The sequence below is a fragment of the Chelon labrosus genome (assembly GCF_963514085.1).
Source record: "Chelon labrosus genome assembly, chromosome: 6".
In the NCBI taxonomy this organism is placed as follows: domain Eukaryota; kingdom Metazoa; phylum Chordata; class Actinopteri; order Mugiliformes; family Mugilidae; genus Chelon; species Chelon labrosus.
This window is the reverse complement of record NC_140342.1, coordinates 22621045-22639199: the sequence shown is the minus strand read 5'-3', so window position 1 is coordinate 22639199 and position 18155 is coordinate 22621045. Positions and strand designations below refer to the sequence as shown.

General features: G+C 40.1%; 1 protein-coding gene across 1 annotated transcript; it reads right to left on the bottom strand.

The window, feature by feature from the left end:
- Positions 1-882: 882 nt before the first annotated feature.
- Positions 883-13977, bottom strand: LOC311488879 (SLAM family member 5-like; the record flags this gene model as incomplete). Its single annotated transcript, XM_084545741.1, is given in 3 exon segments — positions 883-960; positions 963-1183; positions 13668-13977. Coding segments are annotated over 3 exon segments (609 nt in total), but the record flags the coding sequence as incomplete, so codon positions are not given.
- Positions 13978-18155: the final 4178 nt, after the last annotated feature.

Genomic DNA, 18155 nt, shown 5'->3' with positions numbered 1-18155 from the left:
GTGAAGGATCCTGAGAATGAACGAGCTTAAAGCAGCACATAGACTAGAGACTCTAAAACACAGGTGCTTGTCTGAACATTTGCTGTTTCTAAAGAACAGCTGTAAACTATCATGAATACTATATACAGAAGGGTTCAGCATTATTAATGAGTAAGGCAGGAGATAAAATATACTCATCTTTCTAGTTTGTAATTCAAGATATAATAAACATTTGGACTTACTTTTTCCTCTCTTACAACGATAATAACATGCAGCAGCAACTATAAGGCCAACAACAGCAATCACAGCACAGACAATGGCAATAATACGGTGGTGGTTGGTTTCAGAGTCTGTACAGAAAAACAAAAAAACAGATTAGAAAATGATGCCTGGTTTCAATCACTCAACATAGTTTAGCGTGTACTAGTGCAGTATCGTGTCTTGGAGGATTAAACCTTTAACCAACTATGTCCTAGAAGTTAGATTTAAACAGTAAACTGTTTTCCCAGTTACTCTGTGATGATGAACAGAAACATAAATCTTTTGTCCAGAGGTGAACAGTTTAAGTCTGTACTCACTAAAAGTGGGTATTATATTACAAGAATGAATATTTTTTTAGGAAAACCCAAACAAAACACAGTGACAGTGGACAATTTACTGATAGGTTCTGTGTCTAAATGTCTTGACAGATAGACTTTATTTAAATTTAAAATGAGTTTAATATAAATTATCATTTTTAGGAGACAAAATTAGAGAACACGTCTTTTTTGCATCTCAGTTCCTCAATTAAACCCTAATAAGAACAAAGTGTAAAAGTGTAAAACTACTAACCTTCCCAAGCATACTATAAAACCAGTTATTAAATTAATAATTAATTCCAGAAAAATTAATATAGTTATTCAGTCAATGAGTCTTACCAGCATGTAGGGAACAGAAATCCTGAATCTTTGTCATTTTCTCCGTCCAGCTGACTTGGTTGCTATATGGTTACAGAGGATTGTTTCATTCAACAGGTGGACATGGAGGGAAGCTCCAGAGTTGGTGACCTTTGATTGCTCTCCTCCCTCCTGAGAGCAGGTTTTGGTGTCACATCTGAAAGTGCTGCTGATGTCTGAGTCCTCTGTGCTGCAGGTCACAGTGAGGTTACAGGAGTCTGAGCTGATGGACACAGAGTCTGGATTCAGATCAACTGGAGACATTGGATCTGATGGAGGAAAGTAGGTGGAGGAGGTTTAGAAACATGACAGCAGATGTTCTCTGTCAGTGTCTGAAATGTTAAGAAACCTACCTTGAACTGTGACCATGTATTCAGCTAATGTTTGCTGTTGGTCCCCTGTCATTCGTGCTGTATAAACTCCACTGTCTGCATCTTGTAGATTCTTCAGTTTCACTGAGTAATTTTCCACAGAGAACTCAACCCTTCCAGTGTAACCTTCAGAGACTCTTGGTCTTCCACCAAGTGAATATCTTACTAAAACACTGCTAGTTTTAAATTTCCAGACAAGAAAGTCAAATCTCTTTGTAGCGTTATCCATGACTTCCAGAAGTACATCATCTCCTCTCTTCACAAACACAGGAGTCACAGCACTGGACCCTGTAAAATAGTAGATACATAATAATGAAAAATAAAGATCAATCAATCAATCTCATTTTTAGCTGAAAATTTCTTTACTTGCTTAGGGTTATTATTCCATGTCTTTATTATAATCAAAATTGGCTTCATAGAGTTTTGTCAGTTTATCTTTTTTAGCTGAAATAGTTCAGTGAAAACCTCTTTGGCATCAACAACCACTGATGTGTCTGTTGCTTTTATTTTCTTCCTTTTCGATTCCCCGTTTGTTGCGATAGAGTTCACAGACGTATGACTCATCTTGAAATTATGTGTCAGTCACAAAGAAACATGCAAACAAACAGTGAAGCAGTCTGTCAAACAGTAATGTCAGTTTGTCCAAGATCTACTTTACAATTAAATGTGTAGAAACGCAGACAGGAGAAGTTAATTACATTGACCATCTTGTGAAAATACAGTGTTCTGCTGGGAAACTTTTGGACCTGGCATTCATTCATGTGGATGTTACATGAAGAACAGCACAATGTGTTGACCTGGCCAGCGTATTCTAGGTTTGTCACTAAAGTTGTTAGAAGAAACTAATGACGTACCTGCATGACACCACAAGTTCAGCTATTGCAAAAATGATAAATATATAAAATATTATCTTGCTCCCGCCTGCCTTCAGTTTGACATGTGAGATAAATGCACTCTCCCCTACAACATACCAACTGCTGCACACACACACATAAGACGATTGAAGTTTTCGTCACAGACTGAGACCCCGTTTATGAGTGTTTCACGTCTGGATTGTTGTTTAATACGATTAGTTTAAGAACAGTGACTAACTGTAATTCCTAGCAGAACTGTAGTCATCGTTTAAAAGGGATCTCAGAGTGTCCTGTTCTCCTAGATAGAGCTAGTCCTCCCCATGTTATCATGTGAATAAATAAAAAATGGACGAAACCTGTGAAACGTCGCCCGTATTATTCCTAAAGAACAGCGGTGAAGCTCAGTGAAGTTGTCACCATCATGGCAGTGCCTGACAGTGCTACAGTACAACAAGAAAACAATATATTTATGAGGAAAAACAAAAAGTTTTTACCTTGTAGTAGAAGGAACGACAGCAAAAAAGCGATAAACAGAAGAACACGAGTCATTGTTCTAACACTTGGGCCTGCGTAGTGGGCGGATCGATCCAAATATCGATAATATCAATACCAACGTTGGTATCGATATTGACCGATACCAGTGTAATGAGACTGACACTTAAGTTTCAGTTTCTCTCTTGTATGACTGCAGCGGTTTCATTAAAGAGGAGACCTGACTAGTTTTTTTTATCCAAATGCTGCTGCTGTCACAGGAGGGGGAGAAATGTTGTCTTATTTTTGTATTGTATTGTACTTCCTGTACATGCTGTAGTGGAAATTCCCTTGCGGACAAGGCAAAAATGCTCTTCAAAAAGATTTATTTGTAACTATATACAAAAAGAGAAAACAAGAAAGAGGCTAAAATAGTTTGGCATGATAGTCCCATTTTTAAACTGGCGCTGTTGTCGTGTGACGTCACTGCGCCGCCTCTCACACTGCCAAGCGCTTCAGCATAGCGCACCCAACCACCCCAGACGCACAGGTTCAGGTCGCTTTTATGCGTTGATTCACGGCTGTGATAAGACACTCCTGCGTGACGTCATTATTGGCAACTAGCGCGACCTGCGTTCACACAAAGAACAGAAAAAAGGCACAACACACTCCGGCCCGATGAACTTGGTCGGAGAGCAATGTTCATCCAATCACAATTCCAAGTTATATAATAACTGAACTGGTCTTCTCAGGAAATTATTTGATGTTTTTACTAGGCAAGATCTTACATTACCATCTCTTCCTATGAACAATTGTTCAATTCTTCCCAACTTCCACATGTGTCTTGGTACTCTGTCTTCGTGTATTAACACAATATCTCCAACCTTAACTGTAGGATTAGCACTTTTCTTCACTGTATGGGCTGACCTCAGCTGAAGAAGATATTCGTTCCTCCAATGTGTCCAGAAGGATTCCATAATCCATTGACGGTATTTGAGTCGCTTCGTCAGGGAATGCGCGTCCGCTCCTCGAACATCTGTAGGACTTCTCTGTGGGGGTAGAGCGGTGAGTCTCTTGCCTACTAAAAAGTGAGCGGGGGTTAGCGGTGACACATCTTCACTATCTGGATAGAGATATGTTAGTGGTCGTGAATTGATTACCGCTTCCACTTCTGTAATGACTGTTTGTAGCTCTTCAAATGTCAAACAGGCTTTGCCTAATATCTTACGGATACAGGTTGTTATAGGTCTCACCAGACGCTCCCAAAATCCTCCCCACCATGCGGCTCGCTCCACATTGTATTTCCAGGTGATTTGTTTTCCTGCGAAAAGACTTTGCAACTCCTTTCCCCTCATAAGTTGCCACATTGACTTCAGATCGTTAGCAGCTTTCTTAAAAGTCTTGGCATTGTCTGAATAGATGTTTTTGCATATACCCCTTCTAGCAATAAATCTCTTAAATGCCATAATAAAGGATTCTGTGGTTAAGTCTGACACCAATTCCAAATGTATAGCTCTTGTAACTGCACACGTAAATAAAGCTATATACACTTTGTGATGATTTGGCTTGACTAGTAATGGACCGGCAAAATCAACTCCCGTTACCTCAAATGGCTGGGCTTCCGTGATGCGCTCTCTTGGTAGCGGCGCTTCGCTTTGCTGGCTGGGCTTCACTTTGGATTTACGACACATCAAACACTTCTGCACTACTTTCTTGGACAACTGACGTCCTCTCAAAATCCAACTTGATTCTCTAACTTGGGTTAAGGTATCTCTTACTCCCGAATGTAGAACTTCTTCATGTGCTCTTCTCATAAGCAGTTCAGAAAACCTGTGATGCGCTGGAAGAATCCATGGATGTTTCACTTCATGTGGTAACGCACTCTTTTGTAGGCGACCTCCAACTCGCAAGATTCCGAATTCATCAATAAATGGATTGAGAGTTAGTAGTTTTGAGTATCTGTGTAGTTCTTTTCCAGCATGCAAATTCTCAATATCTGTAGAGAAACTTTCGTTCTGTGTTTGAGATCCAATATCTTTCTGCGTTTCTTATCTCATCTGCGCTTAATTCGTCTTTTAACTGTTCTGCATTTCGCACATTATGAATGGACCTATACACCCATGCAGTAATTCGTAGAACTCTTTGCAGGTTACTGTATTTGCTTAAGTCAAGAATCGGGCTGGTATTTTCTGTTACCTTGGTTGCAGCTAATTGATTTTGCACAATGCATTCAACAATCTCAGTGTTGGTTTCCGAAAACTCTTCGATCTCCTGTGCATCAATACGATTCATACACCGTGGCCCCCTCCACCACAGTTCTGCTGCAATCATTGAATCCACCGACAATCCTCTTGTGCCTAAGTCAGCTGGGTTTTCTTGCCCTCGACAATGGTTCCAGTTTTCTGGCAAAGTTAAACTTTGAATTTCTGACACTCGATTTGATACGAATGGTTTCCACTGCTTGGCATCGCTTTTAATCCAATGAATTGTAATCATTGAGTCTGTCCAAAGTTTCAATTGACTTCTGTCTAGTTTCAAATGAGTCAAGACATAATTTCTGAGCCTAGCTCCAATTACTGCTCCTAAAAGCTCTAATCTAGGTAATGTTGTTGGTTTTAAAGGAGCAACTCTGGTTTTAGCAGTAATTAAACTACTTGTCCAAGTGCCATCGGATTTTACAATTCTTAAGTATGCTGCTGCACAATAAGCAATTTGACTGGCATCGCAAAATACGTGAACTTCCTTGCCTTCAACACTGGACTCACCTTCTGCCAGAGACGCGTCATAGCAGCGTTGAATTGACAGCTGATTTAAAGTCGGAATTTCTGCACACCATTGTTCCCATTTCTCGCACAGATCCGTTGGTAATTCTTCATCCCAGTCAAGTCCTTTTTGCCACAGCTCTTGAAACAGGCATTTGATTCTGATTGTGAATGGGGATAAGAATCCAATAGGATCAAACAGTCTGGCGGCCGATTGCAGCACTCCGCGCTTTATGTTAACCTTATTTTCAGAAATTGTATCAATTCGTCTACTTCAAAGGTGAAGTCGTCTTTATCTGTTCTCCAAGCAGTTCCAAGTACCTTTAATGTGGATGGACTCTCGATTAATGTTCTCTCTGTGAACTCCGTGTCCGTCCATTGCCTTTGCAATTCACCGGAGTTAGTTTTCCATTTGCAGAGCACCATTCCTGCTGTAGACAGAATTTCTTTAGCTTTCATTGCTATGTTCTCAGCAGATTTTACGTCTGTTGTTCCTGTAATCAGATCATCCACATACAGACATTCTCTTATAATTTTCACAATTTCTGGGTAGATTGTGTCATACCTTTCGAGATGATGTCTTATAGTTGCTTCTAGCAGGAAAGGGCTTGATGACACTCCAAACGGTACTCTAGTCATTCTCAGCGTAATCAGATTGACTTCCCCATTGCTAAACGTCTTATCTTTGGTCCACAAAAATCTCAGAACATCTCGATCTGCTTTGTTCAATGAAATTTGCAAGAATGCTTTTGTAATGTCTGCCATAAGCGCAATTTTGTGCTCACGAAATTTCAAAAGGATGCTCAAGAGTTCTGGGTTCAAATTTGGGCCTGAGAATAAACACTGATTAAAAGAGGGACTGTTACTCTAATGGGACGATGCATCAAACACAATTCGAACCTTAGTTGTAGTTCTGTCTTCTTTAACTACAGCGTGATGCGGCATGTAATAGATTGGACCTACTGACCTCTCTTCTGTCACTTCTTCTATTATTCCTTCATTCAAGTAATCTTGAATCACTGCATCATATCGCTCATAAAGTGATCTTTGCTAAATTTCTTTGTCAGACTTTTAAATCTGCATTTAGCAACGTCTAAATTTGATGCCAATTCAATAGGATTCTTTTTCCATGGCAAATTGACTTCATACCTTCCTTCTTTGTGAGTCACCGTTTGATGAAACTTTTTCATTGCCTCATCATCCATGGAAAGCGGTTCTTTATCTGGGTAAATTCCAGTCGACTCCGTTTCCCAAAAACAGCGCAGCTGATCCGAAAGGGAAATATCTTCTGCCACACTGACGTGCATCACTCCGATGTCCAAGGTTTCTACAGTGGTGTTCAGCACCGTCGCTGTCCCCTGTAACAGCCATCTGAAAATACTCTCTATTGCCATCAACGTGTCACTCATGCGCTCCATTTGGCCCGTCACTATCTTCCAGTAATAATCTCCACCGATCAGGATTCCGAGCTCTTCTATGTCCATTCCTCGGATCGGAATACCTGCCACCTGTCGTCCTTTGGTCTCCAAAGCTTTTCTCATCTTCGGATCTGCAATTTGTAACTTAGAAGCACAAACATGCGGCGTCTCTAATAACTCCAAATTCACACTCTGCGCCGTTTTAATATTTCTCAAGCGTACTCGCACTTTTCTGCATTTTACTCTTTTTGGAGTGGCTGATCCGAATGTATGCAGGTTTAGTGTTTCTTCTCCTATGACTGGCAGATTAAGTGATCTGGATAGGTTTTCTCGAATGAAGCTTCGCTGACTCCCTCCATCCAACAAACATCTCACTAGCTGATCTTGAGTGTGAGTTTCAATCCAGGCTACTGCCGTTTGCAGAAATATTGTGTTATGACTGTGAGTGGATATTGTACAGGGGAGACTGACACTAATGTATCTGGTGCTTCTGGTCTTTTATGGGTTTCGTGGTCTCCGCTTAATGCAGACTGTGGGCATACAACTTTATAATGTCTTCGACCGCAATTTTCACAAGAGATACCTTGCGCTCTACAGTTGCGTGCAATATGCCTACCACCTAAGCACACATAACACCGGCCTAGTCTTCGCAGCTGTCTCTCCTGGCTTCTACACTCTGATAACTGCATTCTCAGGACTTGTGCGTGGTTTTGTTGCAGAATAAGCAGTGTGGATCTTCTTGAGCACCAACATGAAAAGTAGCTGAGGTTGGGCCGTAACCCTTTCTTCGTTCTGATGTTATTTTTTCTCGGCCTCTGAATGAGTCCTTTTCTGAAGCATGGCTTGACTGTTGTTGTGATAAATTTGCTGTTCTTTCTCTACTTTCTACTTCCTTTTGCAAAAAGTCCATTAATTCCCTCACACTCAAAACTTCGTCTTCTTTTAACTGACGTGTGAATTCTAATGTAATTTCTTCAGGCATCATCTTCATCAAAATCGGACAAAGTAAGCTGCCATATGCATCTGAAACTACTCCCATCGCATCTAAACTACGCACTTGCACTTCACATTCGTCATATAAATTACGCAGTGCTACAATATCTGTCACCCTTTTAACAGGACTCAGATTGAGTAGTTTATTCATATGAGCATTAATTAGAAGATCTTTACGTCCAAATCGACTGGTAAGCATTTGAATTGCATGGTCATAATTTGCCTCCGTCAGAGAAAGGCCTGCTACGACTTTTGCAGCGTTGCCAGAGAGAAATGATTTTAGGTAATTAAACTTATCGGACTTACTCAGATGGGGATTATTGTGTATTGTCCCTGAGAATTGACTCCAAAAGTTTTGCCATGTACTAATATCTCCAGAGAAGTTTTCAATTGAGAGCTTCGGCAACTTCATCATGGGAATTCGATTTACTTGGACTGAAGATTGTGAAGCAGAAATTGCGTCTTCCTTCAATTTTTCCAAAAACCTTCGTATGCGCACGTAAGCTGCTTTTATTTCATCCATATATTGTATGGCTCCATTTACCTCTTCATCTAATTCCTCCATTGGCGTGATCGCTTCAATTTCTCGATCCAATTCCGTCAGCGAAGTTTCTCTGTTACTTAACTGTTCATTCCATTCTTCCAAAGAATTCACATTTGGCTCCTCTTTCCGAAGTTCGTCGGCAATCTTTATGGTGAGCTTCGTTACTGCTGTTCTGATCGTGCCCCGTATCCTCTTCCACCTTGCAATCTTCTCCATTGTTCTGTCTTCACCAGTTCGCACCTTTATGCACTCAGGTAATCCACTTCATCATCCAGCAGGGAGACTTCCAATCTTCGGAGCTTCTCTCACGTCTCTCTTTTCCTCCCTGTCCCGGGTTTCGGCACCAAAAATGTAGTGGAAATTCACTTGTGGACAAGGCAAAAATGCTCTTCAAAAAGATTTATTTGTAACTATATACAAAAAGAGAAAACAAGAAAGAGGCTAAAATAGTTTGGCATGATAGTCCCATTTTTAAACTGGCGCTGTTGTCGTGTGACGTCACTGCGCCGCCTCTCACACTGCCAAGCGCTTCAGCATAGCGCACCCAACCACCCCAGACGCACAGGTTCAGGTCGCTTTTATGCGTTGATTCACGGCTGTGATAAGACACTCCTGCGTGACGTCATTATTGGCAACTAGCGCGACCTGCGTTCACACAAAGAACAGAAAAAAAGGCACAACACATGCTACTTGAAAAAAAGAATTTGTTTTACATTTTTTATAATATTTGTTGTGGAATGATGATTGAAAAAAATACAGAAAGAAGTTTAATGAAGGGAGGAATTTAGTTTTATAATTGTGTTATAGTTTCTATTTTCTGCCTCAAGAAGAGTTTCTTTTCATTTGTTCTCAAGTGACAATTTTGTGTTGTTTCTGAACAGATTTTTTTATTTTTTTTATTGTGATAATAAATTATTTTCTATTTACTTATAAACTTTGCTCAAATTCTGTACTGGATTTTAACTGATTAATAATACAAGTATCGGTTTGTAGTATTGGTGCGGTGATACCTGTATTTACTTTACTGTATTTGATCTGTACTACTACTACCTCATCGTGTATTAGTAAGTATTGATGTGTATTTAGATAATCTGTGGGTTTGCATCCCTGACATTGTGTCATGGTATGATCTTCTGAATGCTTTCTGTAACCCTGTTTGGTTTTTCTTTCTCCTTGTGTGCTTCTGCCAGCTCTCTGAATGTTAGTTTAGTGTTTTCTCAACAGAAACCAAGTCCCCGCAAAAGTGGCAGTGAACAGGAAAAACTCAACGCCACTGCACATTAGAAAACTTCCTGTCCCCACCGGATAGGCTACCCCCTAGTAAGGGTTAAAACATCTGTCTGTGTCTGAGAGTGGCAAACGTTATGAGGGGAAGAGCTGCGAGAGGAAGGGGTGTAGCGGATGTCATCTGGTGGACAAGAAGAAAAGAAGTTAAATTCTCGTCACTTAGAGTTCCAGCGTGGTAGCACTTTAATGGCTCAAAGCATTGGCTTAGCTTCTCCACAAGTACTTTTGAATACATTGATCAGCCACAACATTAAGACCACTGACAGGAACATCTTGGGACAATTCTCTGTTCTGCTGGGAAACTTTTGGCCAGCCATCCCCAGCAGGATGCAGCCTTAACCCCAACTGATGCAATGAGTAGCTTCTTATTTTTTTAAACAACCATGTCTAAAGATACATCTCGTTGTCCGGTGAAAATATGTTAGTCTGTTTGAGAAGGGTCAAATCATGCACGGCATATTTTTAAACATTACTTGACTCTAAGAATTTGAATTTAAAGTGGAGTATCCCTTTAAAAAGACTTTTCTATCTATCTATCTATCTACAGTGGGGAAAATAAGTATTTAATACACCGCCAATTTTGCCCCCTTACAAATAATGGAGAGGTCTGTAATTTTCATTATAGGTACACTTCAACTGTGAGAGACAGAACCTAAAATAAAAATCCAGAAAATCACATTGTATGATTTTTAAATAATTAATTTGTATTTTATTGCATGAAATAAGTATTTGATCCCCTACCAACCAGCATGGATTCTGGCTCTCACAGACCTGTTAGTTCGTCTTTAAGAAGCCCTCCTATCCTCCACTCGTTACCTGTATTAATTGCACCAGTTTGAACTCGTTATCTGTATAAAAGACACCTGTCCACACACACAATTGATCACACTCCAACCGCTCCACCATGGCCAAGATCATAGAGCTGTCTAAGGACACCAGAGACAAAGTTTTAGACCTGCACATGGCTGGAATAGGCTACAGGACAATAGGACAGCAGCTTGGTGAGAAGGCAACAACTGTTGGTGCAATTATTAGAAAACGGAAGGGACTCAAGATGACTGTCATTCTACCTCGAACTGGGACTCCATGCAAGATCTCGCCTAGTGGAGTGTCAATGTATGCTATATGTTCTTTTGCAGCAGTATAATTAGCTGTAATATAAGCTGACACACACAAACACTGAGTATCTTAAATACTATGAACAGGTGTAAAATATTAAATGTAGGAAATGAGAACACTGCAGCATATTTGCTATCTTACAGTGCATTGGCCTCAAGCGCACATCTATATACTGTAAATTATTTTCTGTACAATTCAGGACATTCATTTTGTCCAGTTGTGCTCAACACAACACATTCCTTTATTCTTTTTCGTCTCATCTTGTCTCGTCTCGTCTTCTTCCGCTTATCCGGGACCGGGTCGCAGGGGCAGCAGCTTCAGCAGGGAAGCCCAGACAGCCCTCTCCCCAGCCACTTCAGCTAGCTCCTCCGGAGGAACCCCAGGCGTTCCCAGGCCAGACGAGAGATATAATCCCTCCATCGTGTCCTGGGTCAGCCTCGAGCTTTATTCTTTTGTTCTTTGAAATGTATAGATCAGTTTATTTAACTGATGTTTATGAGGAGCTTGAATTTGAACTATGGACCATTCATTTAATAGACAACCACATGTTAAAACCTGCTTATAAATCACAACATAATTAATTTTAACTTGTATGTGTTAAAATGGGACTTTTAGTTAAAATATAATCATTGGTAGCAGTTTTGTCCATTGTTGCCAATACAACATATTCCTTTATTGTGTTTGTATTTCAGAAATGTGTAAATCATTTTAAAAGGTGTTCGATACAGTGATGATCCTGTTTGTTACACTTTTATTTGGTTTTATGCATCAGTCTAACTTTAATATCTACTGTATGTGCAATACTATGAAGCCCAGATCATATCAGGGCAAGGGTTATGTTTACGCCAGTATGTAGAATATATACAGTATATCCTGATGATTTCTCTCAGGTCCTGGCAGGCTTTTCTACCGTTGTATACAGAATCTCTGGCAGAATCTTGTCTTTGGCCTTAGTGGATCCTTTGGGTCCAGTATGAGGCCCAACCAAGCTGTAGGTGGAGATTGGAGAAAGACCTGAATCATCATCTGCTGAACGCTGATTCAGATCAACCTTGAAGAAAAAACAAAGTTGACATTTTTAGCAAGGGTTCAATCATCTGTATCCTTCGGAAACTAAACTTTTCTGTGAGCATGACAACAAAAGACAATGAGAGCAGATTTGACCTGAGTCTTATGCTCACATTATTCTTAGTTTTGATACCAATGAGCAATAATTTATTTCTGTTTTTCATTATCTAAGAATATGCAGCAGTACAAACTTCTTCACTAGTTTGAAACCAGTAGTTTAGGTTACATGGTGTGAACTAAAAAAGACTGAAGACTGTATATAAATATGGACGACACGTCTCCCCTTCATCCCTGTGCTCAAACTGAGGCTAAAATCCAGAGGATACGGGCGGCGCCATCTTGTAAGAGTCTGAGTAGTACTGTCCAAGAGTGGAGCCACGTTATCAGTGACCCACCCACACTTCCTCTAGACTCACTGGTGGATGTTTTGTTTGGTAAATACTACGCTCTGCTCTACCTCCACCAGTTACAAAGAAATGTTGGATTATATACTGTACTTGTTATTTTCCTACTCTCACGGTCCTACAGGACCATTTCATGAAGGTTGATGACTACAAGATAGCAACTGGTAGTCATCATGATGTCACATCCTGTTTTGATAGTGTCAAATAATTAACTAAAACTAAATTTATCAGAAAAATGGACACTTGAACATCCATAAACATTATTTAACTACCTAAAATGATAGAAACGATCCTTGAAAAACATTTATTTGAAGGGTACTTCAAATACATAAGTGTTTTAGTTTGGCCCAAGTCCCATCCACTAACATGGAGGAGGTGGAGCTTATGACCTATACTGCAGCCAGACACCAGGGGGAGCTCTACTTGCTTTGGCTTCACTTTAGAGGAGCTGTACTGTCACCCATCTTTAATATACAGTCTTTAACAATAAACAGACCACCTCATCAGAAAAATCAGGAATTCATCAGTGACTTGTGTACAGAGGATTACCCAACAGATGCTCAAAGCTCAACTGTAAAAAGTGGCCAACAAAACCTGACACTTACCTCAGGAACCGCATACACTGTAGTTTCTGTATTTTCTATGGTCCTTCTGTCATCTGCAGGACAGAGACAATGAAATGAATGGTGATTAGGTTTAAATGTATTTTTTCTTTTCAGACTGCAGCCATTTCTATTAGTTTACTGCATTTTTATTCACAGTCACATTTCTTAAACTGTTCCTACATTGAGTCCATATTTAATGAATAAATAATTCTAATCTCACAGAGACACACACTATAAAGTCTCCATATGTGATGTTTTATAATGTAGGTGATCACAAGTGAAGGATTCTGAGAATGAATGAGCTTAAAGCAGCACATAGACTAGAGACTCTAAAACACAGGTGCTTGTCTGAACATTTTCTGTTTCTAAAGAACAGCTGTAAACTATCATGAATACTATATACAGAAGGGTTCAGCATTATTAATGAGTAAGGCAGGAGATAAAACAGACTCATCTTTCTAGTTTGTAATTCAAGATATAATAAACATTTAGACTTACTTTTTCCTCTCTTATGATGATAATAACATGCAGCAACTATAAGGCCAACAACAACAACAACTATCACGGGAGAGACACTGGCAGTAATATGGTGGTGGTTGGTTTCAGAGTCTGTGCAGAAAAACAAACAAACAGATTAGAAAATGATGCCTGGTTTCAGTCACTCAACATAGTTTAGCGTGTACTAGTGTAGCATCGTGTCTTGGAGGATTAAACCTTTAACCAACTATGTCCTAGAAATTAGATTTAAACAGTAAACTGTTTTCCCAGTTACCTGATGGAGGAAAGTAGGTGGAGGAGGTTTAGAAACATGGCAGCAGATGTTCTCTGTCAGTGTCTGAAATGTTAAAAAAACCTACCTTGAACTGTGACCATGTATTCAGCTATTATTTGGTCTTTATCCCCTGTCACTCGTGCTGTATAAACTCCACTGTCTGCATCTTGTAGATTCTTCAGTTTCACTGAGTAATTTTCCACAGAGAACTCAACCCTTCCAGTGTAACCTTCAGAGACTCTTGGTCCTCCACCAGGTGAATATCTTACTAAAACATTGCTTGTATTAAATTTCCAGACAAGAAGGTCAAATTCCTTTGGATCATTATCCATGACTTCCAGAAGTACATCATCTCCTCTCTTCACAAACACAGGAGTCACAGCACTGGACCCTGTAAAACAGTAGATACATGATAATGAAAATTAAAGATCAATCATAAATACTGTATTCCTCTACCTAATTTCCAACAGAATTCTGATCAGTTAAAAATAATTATGTACATTTAGGTCATCTGGATTTACTAAGGATTATCATTTTTATTTGTAAATGTCTTTACTTGCTTTGACTCTGTGTATTTATGAGAAGTGACAGTGAAAGGAGAGGTCAATAAAAGTAATTATGAGTCTTTTCCATCTGTCCATTCTTTCTATTCTAGAAACCTCTGGACTTTCTACAATATTATTTTCTATCTGTGAATCTTTCATTCTTTCTATAGGTCACCAGGGGAAAAACCAAATTGATGTAATTTAATGACTAAGACCAACTTAAATTAGTCTCAGTGTACTGTGTATTATTATCCCATGTCTTTATTAAAATCAGAATTTTCTTTATAGAGTTTTGTCAGTTTATTTTTTTAGCTGAAATAGTTCAGTCAAAACCTCTAAAGCATCAACAACCACTGATGTGTCTGTTGTAACAAATGGTGAAATGAAAAGGAAGAAAATAAAAGCAACAGAGCTCACAGACGTATGACTCGTTTATCTTTAAATGATATGTCAGCTACAAAGAAACATGCAAACAAACAGTAACCATGTCAGTTAGTCCACCTTCTGCTTTACAGCAGACATGCAAGTTCTGCACACATGGTTGGCTCATTATAGCCTTGTTATTTATAACACTGTCATACCACGACATCCTGTGGGGGGTGCTCCGGGAGTATGGGGTGGATGGCTCCTTACTAAGGGCCATTCAGTCCCTGTACCAAAGGAGTGCGAGTTTGGTCCGTGTAGCCGGTAGTAAGTCGGACCTGTTCCCAGTGAGGGTTGGACTCCGCCAGGGCTGCCCTTTGTCACCGGTTCTGTTCATAACTTTTATGGACAGAATTTCTAGGCGAAGCCGGGTGGGGGAGGGTGTCGTGTTCGGTGATCGGAGGATCTCGTCCCTGCTTTTTGCGGATCACGTGGTCCTCTTAGCTTCATCGAACAACGACCTTCAGCTCCTGCTGGGGCGGTTCGCAGCCGAGTGTGAAGCGGCTGGGATGGAGATCAGCACCTCCAAGTCTGAGGCCATGGTCCTCAGTCGGAAAAGGGTGGATTGCCCACTCCGGGTCGGGGAGGAGGTCCTGCTTCAAGTGGAGGAGTTCAAGTATCTCGGGGTCTTGTTCACGAGTGAGGGTAAAAGGGAGCGAGAGATCGACAGGCGGATCGGAGCGGGTTTCCTTCGTAGGGTGGCCGGGTTCAGCCTTAGAGATAGGGTTAGGAGCTCGGACATACGGGAGGAGCTCAGAGTAGAGCCGCTGCTCCTCCACGTCGAGAGGAGTCAGTTGAGGTGGCTAGGGCATCTGGTAAGGATGCCTCCCGGACGCCTCCCGGGAGAGGTGTTTCGGGCATGTCCCAACGGTAGGAGACCTCGAGGCCGACCCAGGACACGATGGAGGGATTATATCTCTCGTCTGGCCTGGGAACGCCTGGGGGTTCCTCCGGAGGAGCTGGCGGAAGTGGCTGGGGAGAGGGCTGTCTGGGCTTCCCTGCTGAAGCTGTTGCCCCCAGGACCCGGACCCGGATAAGCGGAAGAAGACGAGTACGAGTACGAATACCACGACATACTGAGGGCATTGGTTGAAAAAAGAAATTAAAAAAAGGAAGTTGTTTAAAAATAAAGTTCTACAACCCTGAGTCTCTAAGTAACAGAAATCATACTACGATATAATACAAATAGAGCATAGTTCATCTGTATGTCTCAGGTTTGTATGGCTAAAATGTTTCAGAACATTGTAGACTGTCTGTATACTTCCTTCATTACAATATAACTCTGTATAAATATTTGGATACGTGATGTTTTTAATATTTAATGTGGTGACCCTGAGCCTAATTATATATTTATATATTTTTATAGAGTTAAATGTGAAGGAATGCAAGCTGATAGTTAAAACTGTTCAAACATGTTGATTACAGTACAAGTGTACTATTTATATCGATCAGCCACAACATTAACACCACTGACAGGAGAAGTAAATAACATTGACCATCTTGTGACAATTCAATGTTCTGCTGGGAAACTGTTGGACCTGACATTCATTCATGTGGATGTTACTTAGACATGTAGCACCCACCTAGAACAGACCAGACACCCCCACCCCATAGCAATGACACTCCTTGATGGCAGCAGCCATCCCCAGCAGGATGCAGCCTGACACAGGCACACACACAAAAACACTTTAGGAACAACTAAAAAAAACAAAAAAAAAAAAACATAAAGAACAGCACAAGGTGTTGACCTGGCCTCCAAATTCACTAGATCCCAAACTGATCAAGTATCTGTGGGATGATCCACAGAGGCCCCTCCCCTCAAAGGCCTCCACTAACAACATTCTGTTGCCAGACACCACAGGACACCCTCAGAAGTTTCAATTCTTGAAACCTTGGCAAAAACATGTCCCACTACGAAAAGTGCCAATTCTGTTGGAAAATAATAAGATTTTCATGAATTTAAAGAATCAAGGTTATAATCATACTTTTATAGGTTTGTTTTTATTTTTTATTAATTTAATGATTATGCTGGCCCATTGCCTACAAAATCAGTTATCCTTGGACAGGCGATAACCATTTCAACTTGATTCAAATAACAAAAAGTAATAATTGAATTGAATAATATTTTTACCACATGAAAGAGTTCATTGTAATGTGTGTTAAAAACTACAAACAGTGAGTTTTGAACAATATTTACTATTATTTTGTAGTTGCTCAAAATGTGTCCCACACGTTCGTCACCACCGTCAGATATTTAGAAAAACCAATAAAATCACTCAACTACATGGTCAACTACATTCCTGAAGACCCCATTTTCAAACCCTCAGCTCTACTGCATGCTTCCAGATCACTCAAGCTCCTGTAAGTCTGCGATTTTCACTTAAATTTGTTCATATTTTTGGACAATGCTACTGTCGCAACCATAACATGTCAACACCATTTGTATAAAAAATATTATATTAGATTATGACATAAATGTATAAAAGAGGTCTGAAGTAGCTAGCAACAGAGGGGAAACAAGGTGGCTAATGTGACTCATGCTCACACAGCAAATTCAGCACACCCTAATCAACACCATCAGAGTTAATCTCAACACTTTTAAAGTGTCTATATGGGTCCACACCACAGAGTGTTAATTTGACTCTTTTTGAAGTGTTGGTATGTTAACACTCCCTAAGTGTCATTATTGACTCTTCTTAGAGTTAAAATTTAACACTTCTCAACACTAACCAGTGTTAGTTTCTCTCAACACTAGTGTATAGTGTTAGATATCAACTATCTCATAGTGTCAGTTGTTAACTGCTACAGGTGTTCCACCTCCATATTTACACTGTCTGGTGTAAATATTGTTTTCAGTTACATATTACGTGTAAAATGAACTATGATGAAATAAAGAGGCCATGTTAAGCTTAAAACATTTATTTTAAAATGCAAGTAACAACACATTAAATGCCACATCAAACTTTCCAGATCAGGGGGAAGGGGAGAATTAGTCCTGTAGCTCCTACAGCAGGTGTTGTACTGCCTCAGGGTCACAGTAGAGTTCCTGGTTAAAAAAACGCATACAAACACAAACAAACACACACACAAAAAAGTAGAATTAAAAGAGAAATATAGTCAAATGACTAATACAGGGTTTTTGGACTTAATGTGAAAATGCTTGCTCTTCGTTAGCGTCGGCACAGACAGTGATGGTCCCGCTAACCTAACATGGTTTAGCTAGGGTCAAACTTAATGCTAACCGACACGTATGTTAACACCAACTCAGTTATACAGTCTTTGTCTACTTGGTCAGCTGTAACAACTGAAATAGCCTACTTATGTTAACCTTGTAATTGAACATGAATTAGCATTTACTGACTGTGGCATACGTGTAAACTCGAATGTTAGCGTTAGCGGTAGCTTGTTGTTCGGACACAGCGGTGTACAGGGCATGCCGCATGCGAGATTAAGAGTCAATATTTACTTCAAACATAACATTATACACAAAGTGAAGCACATTTACTCACCAAACAACATTTTCTCATCAGTGATAATCTGCCGGTAGTTGTCGGGATGATTGTCCAGGTGCGGTGGTAATAAATGGGCGGAGTTTATAAATTAAC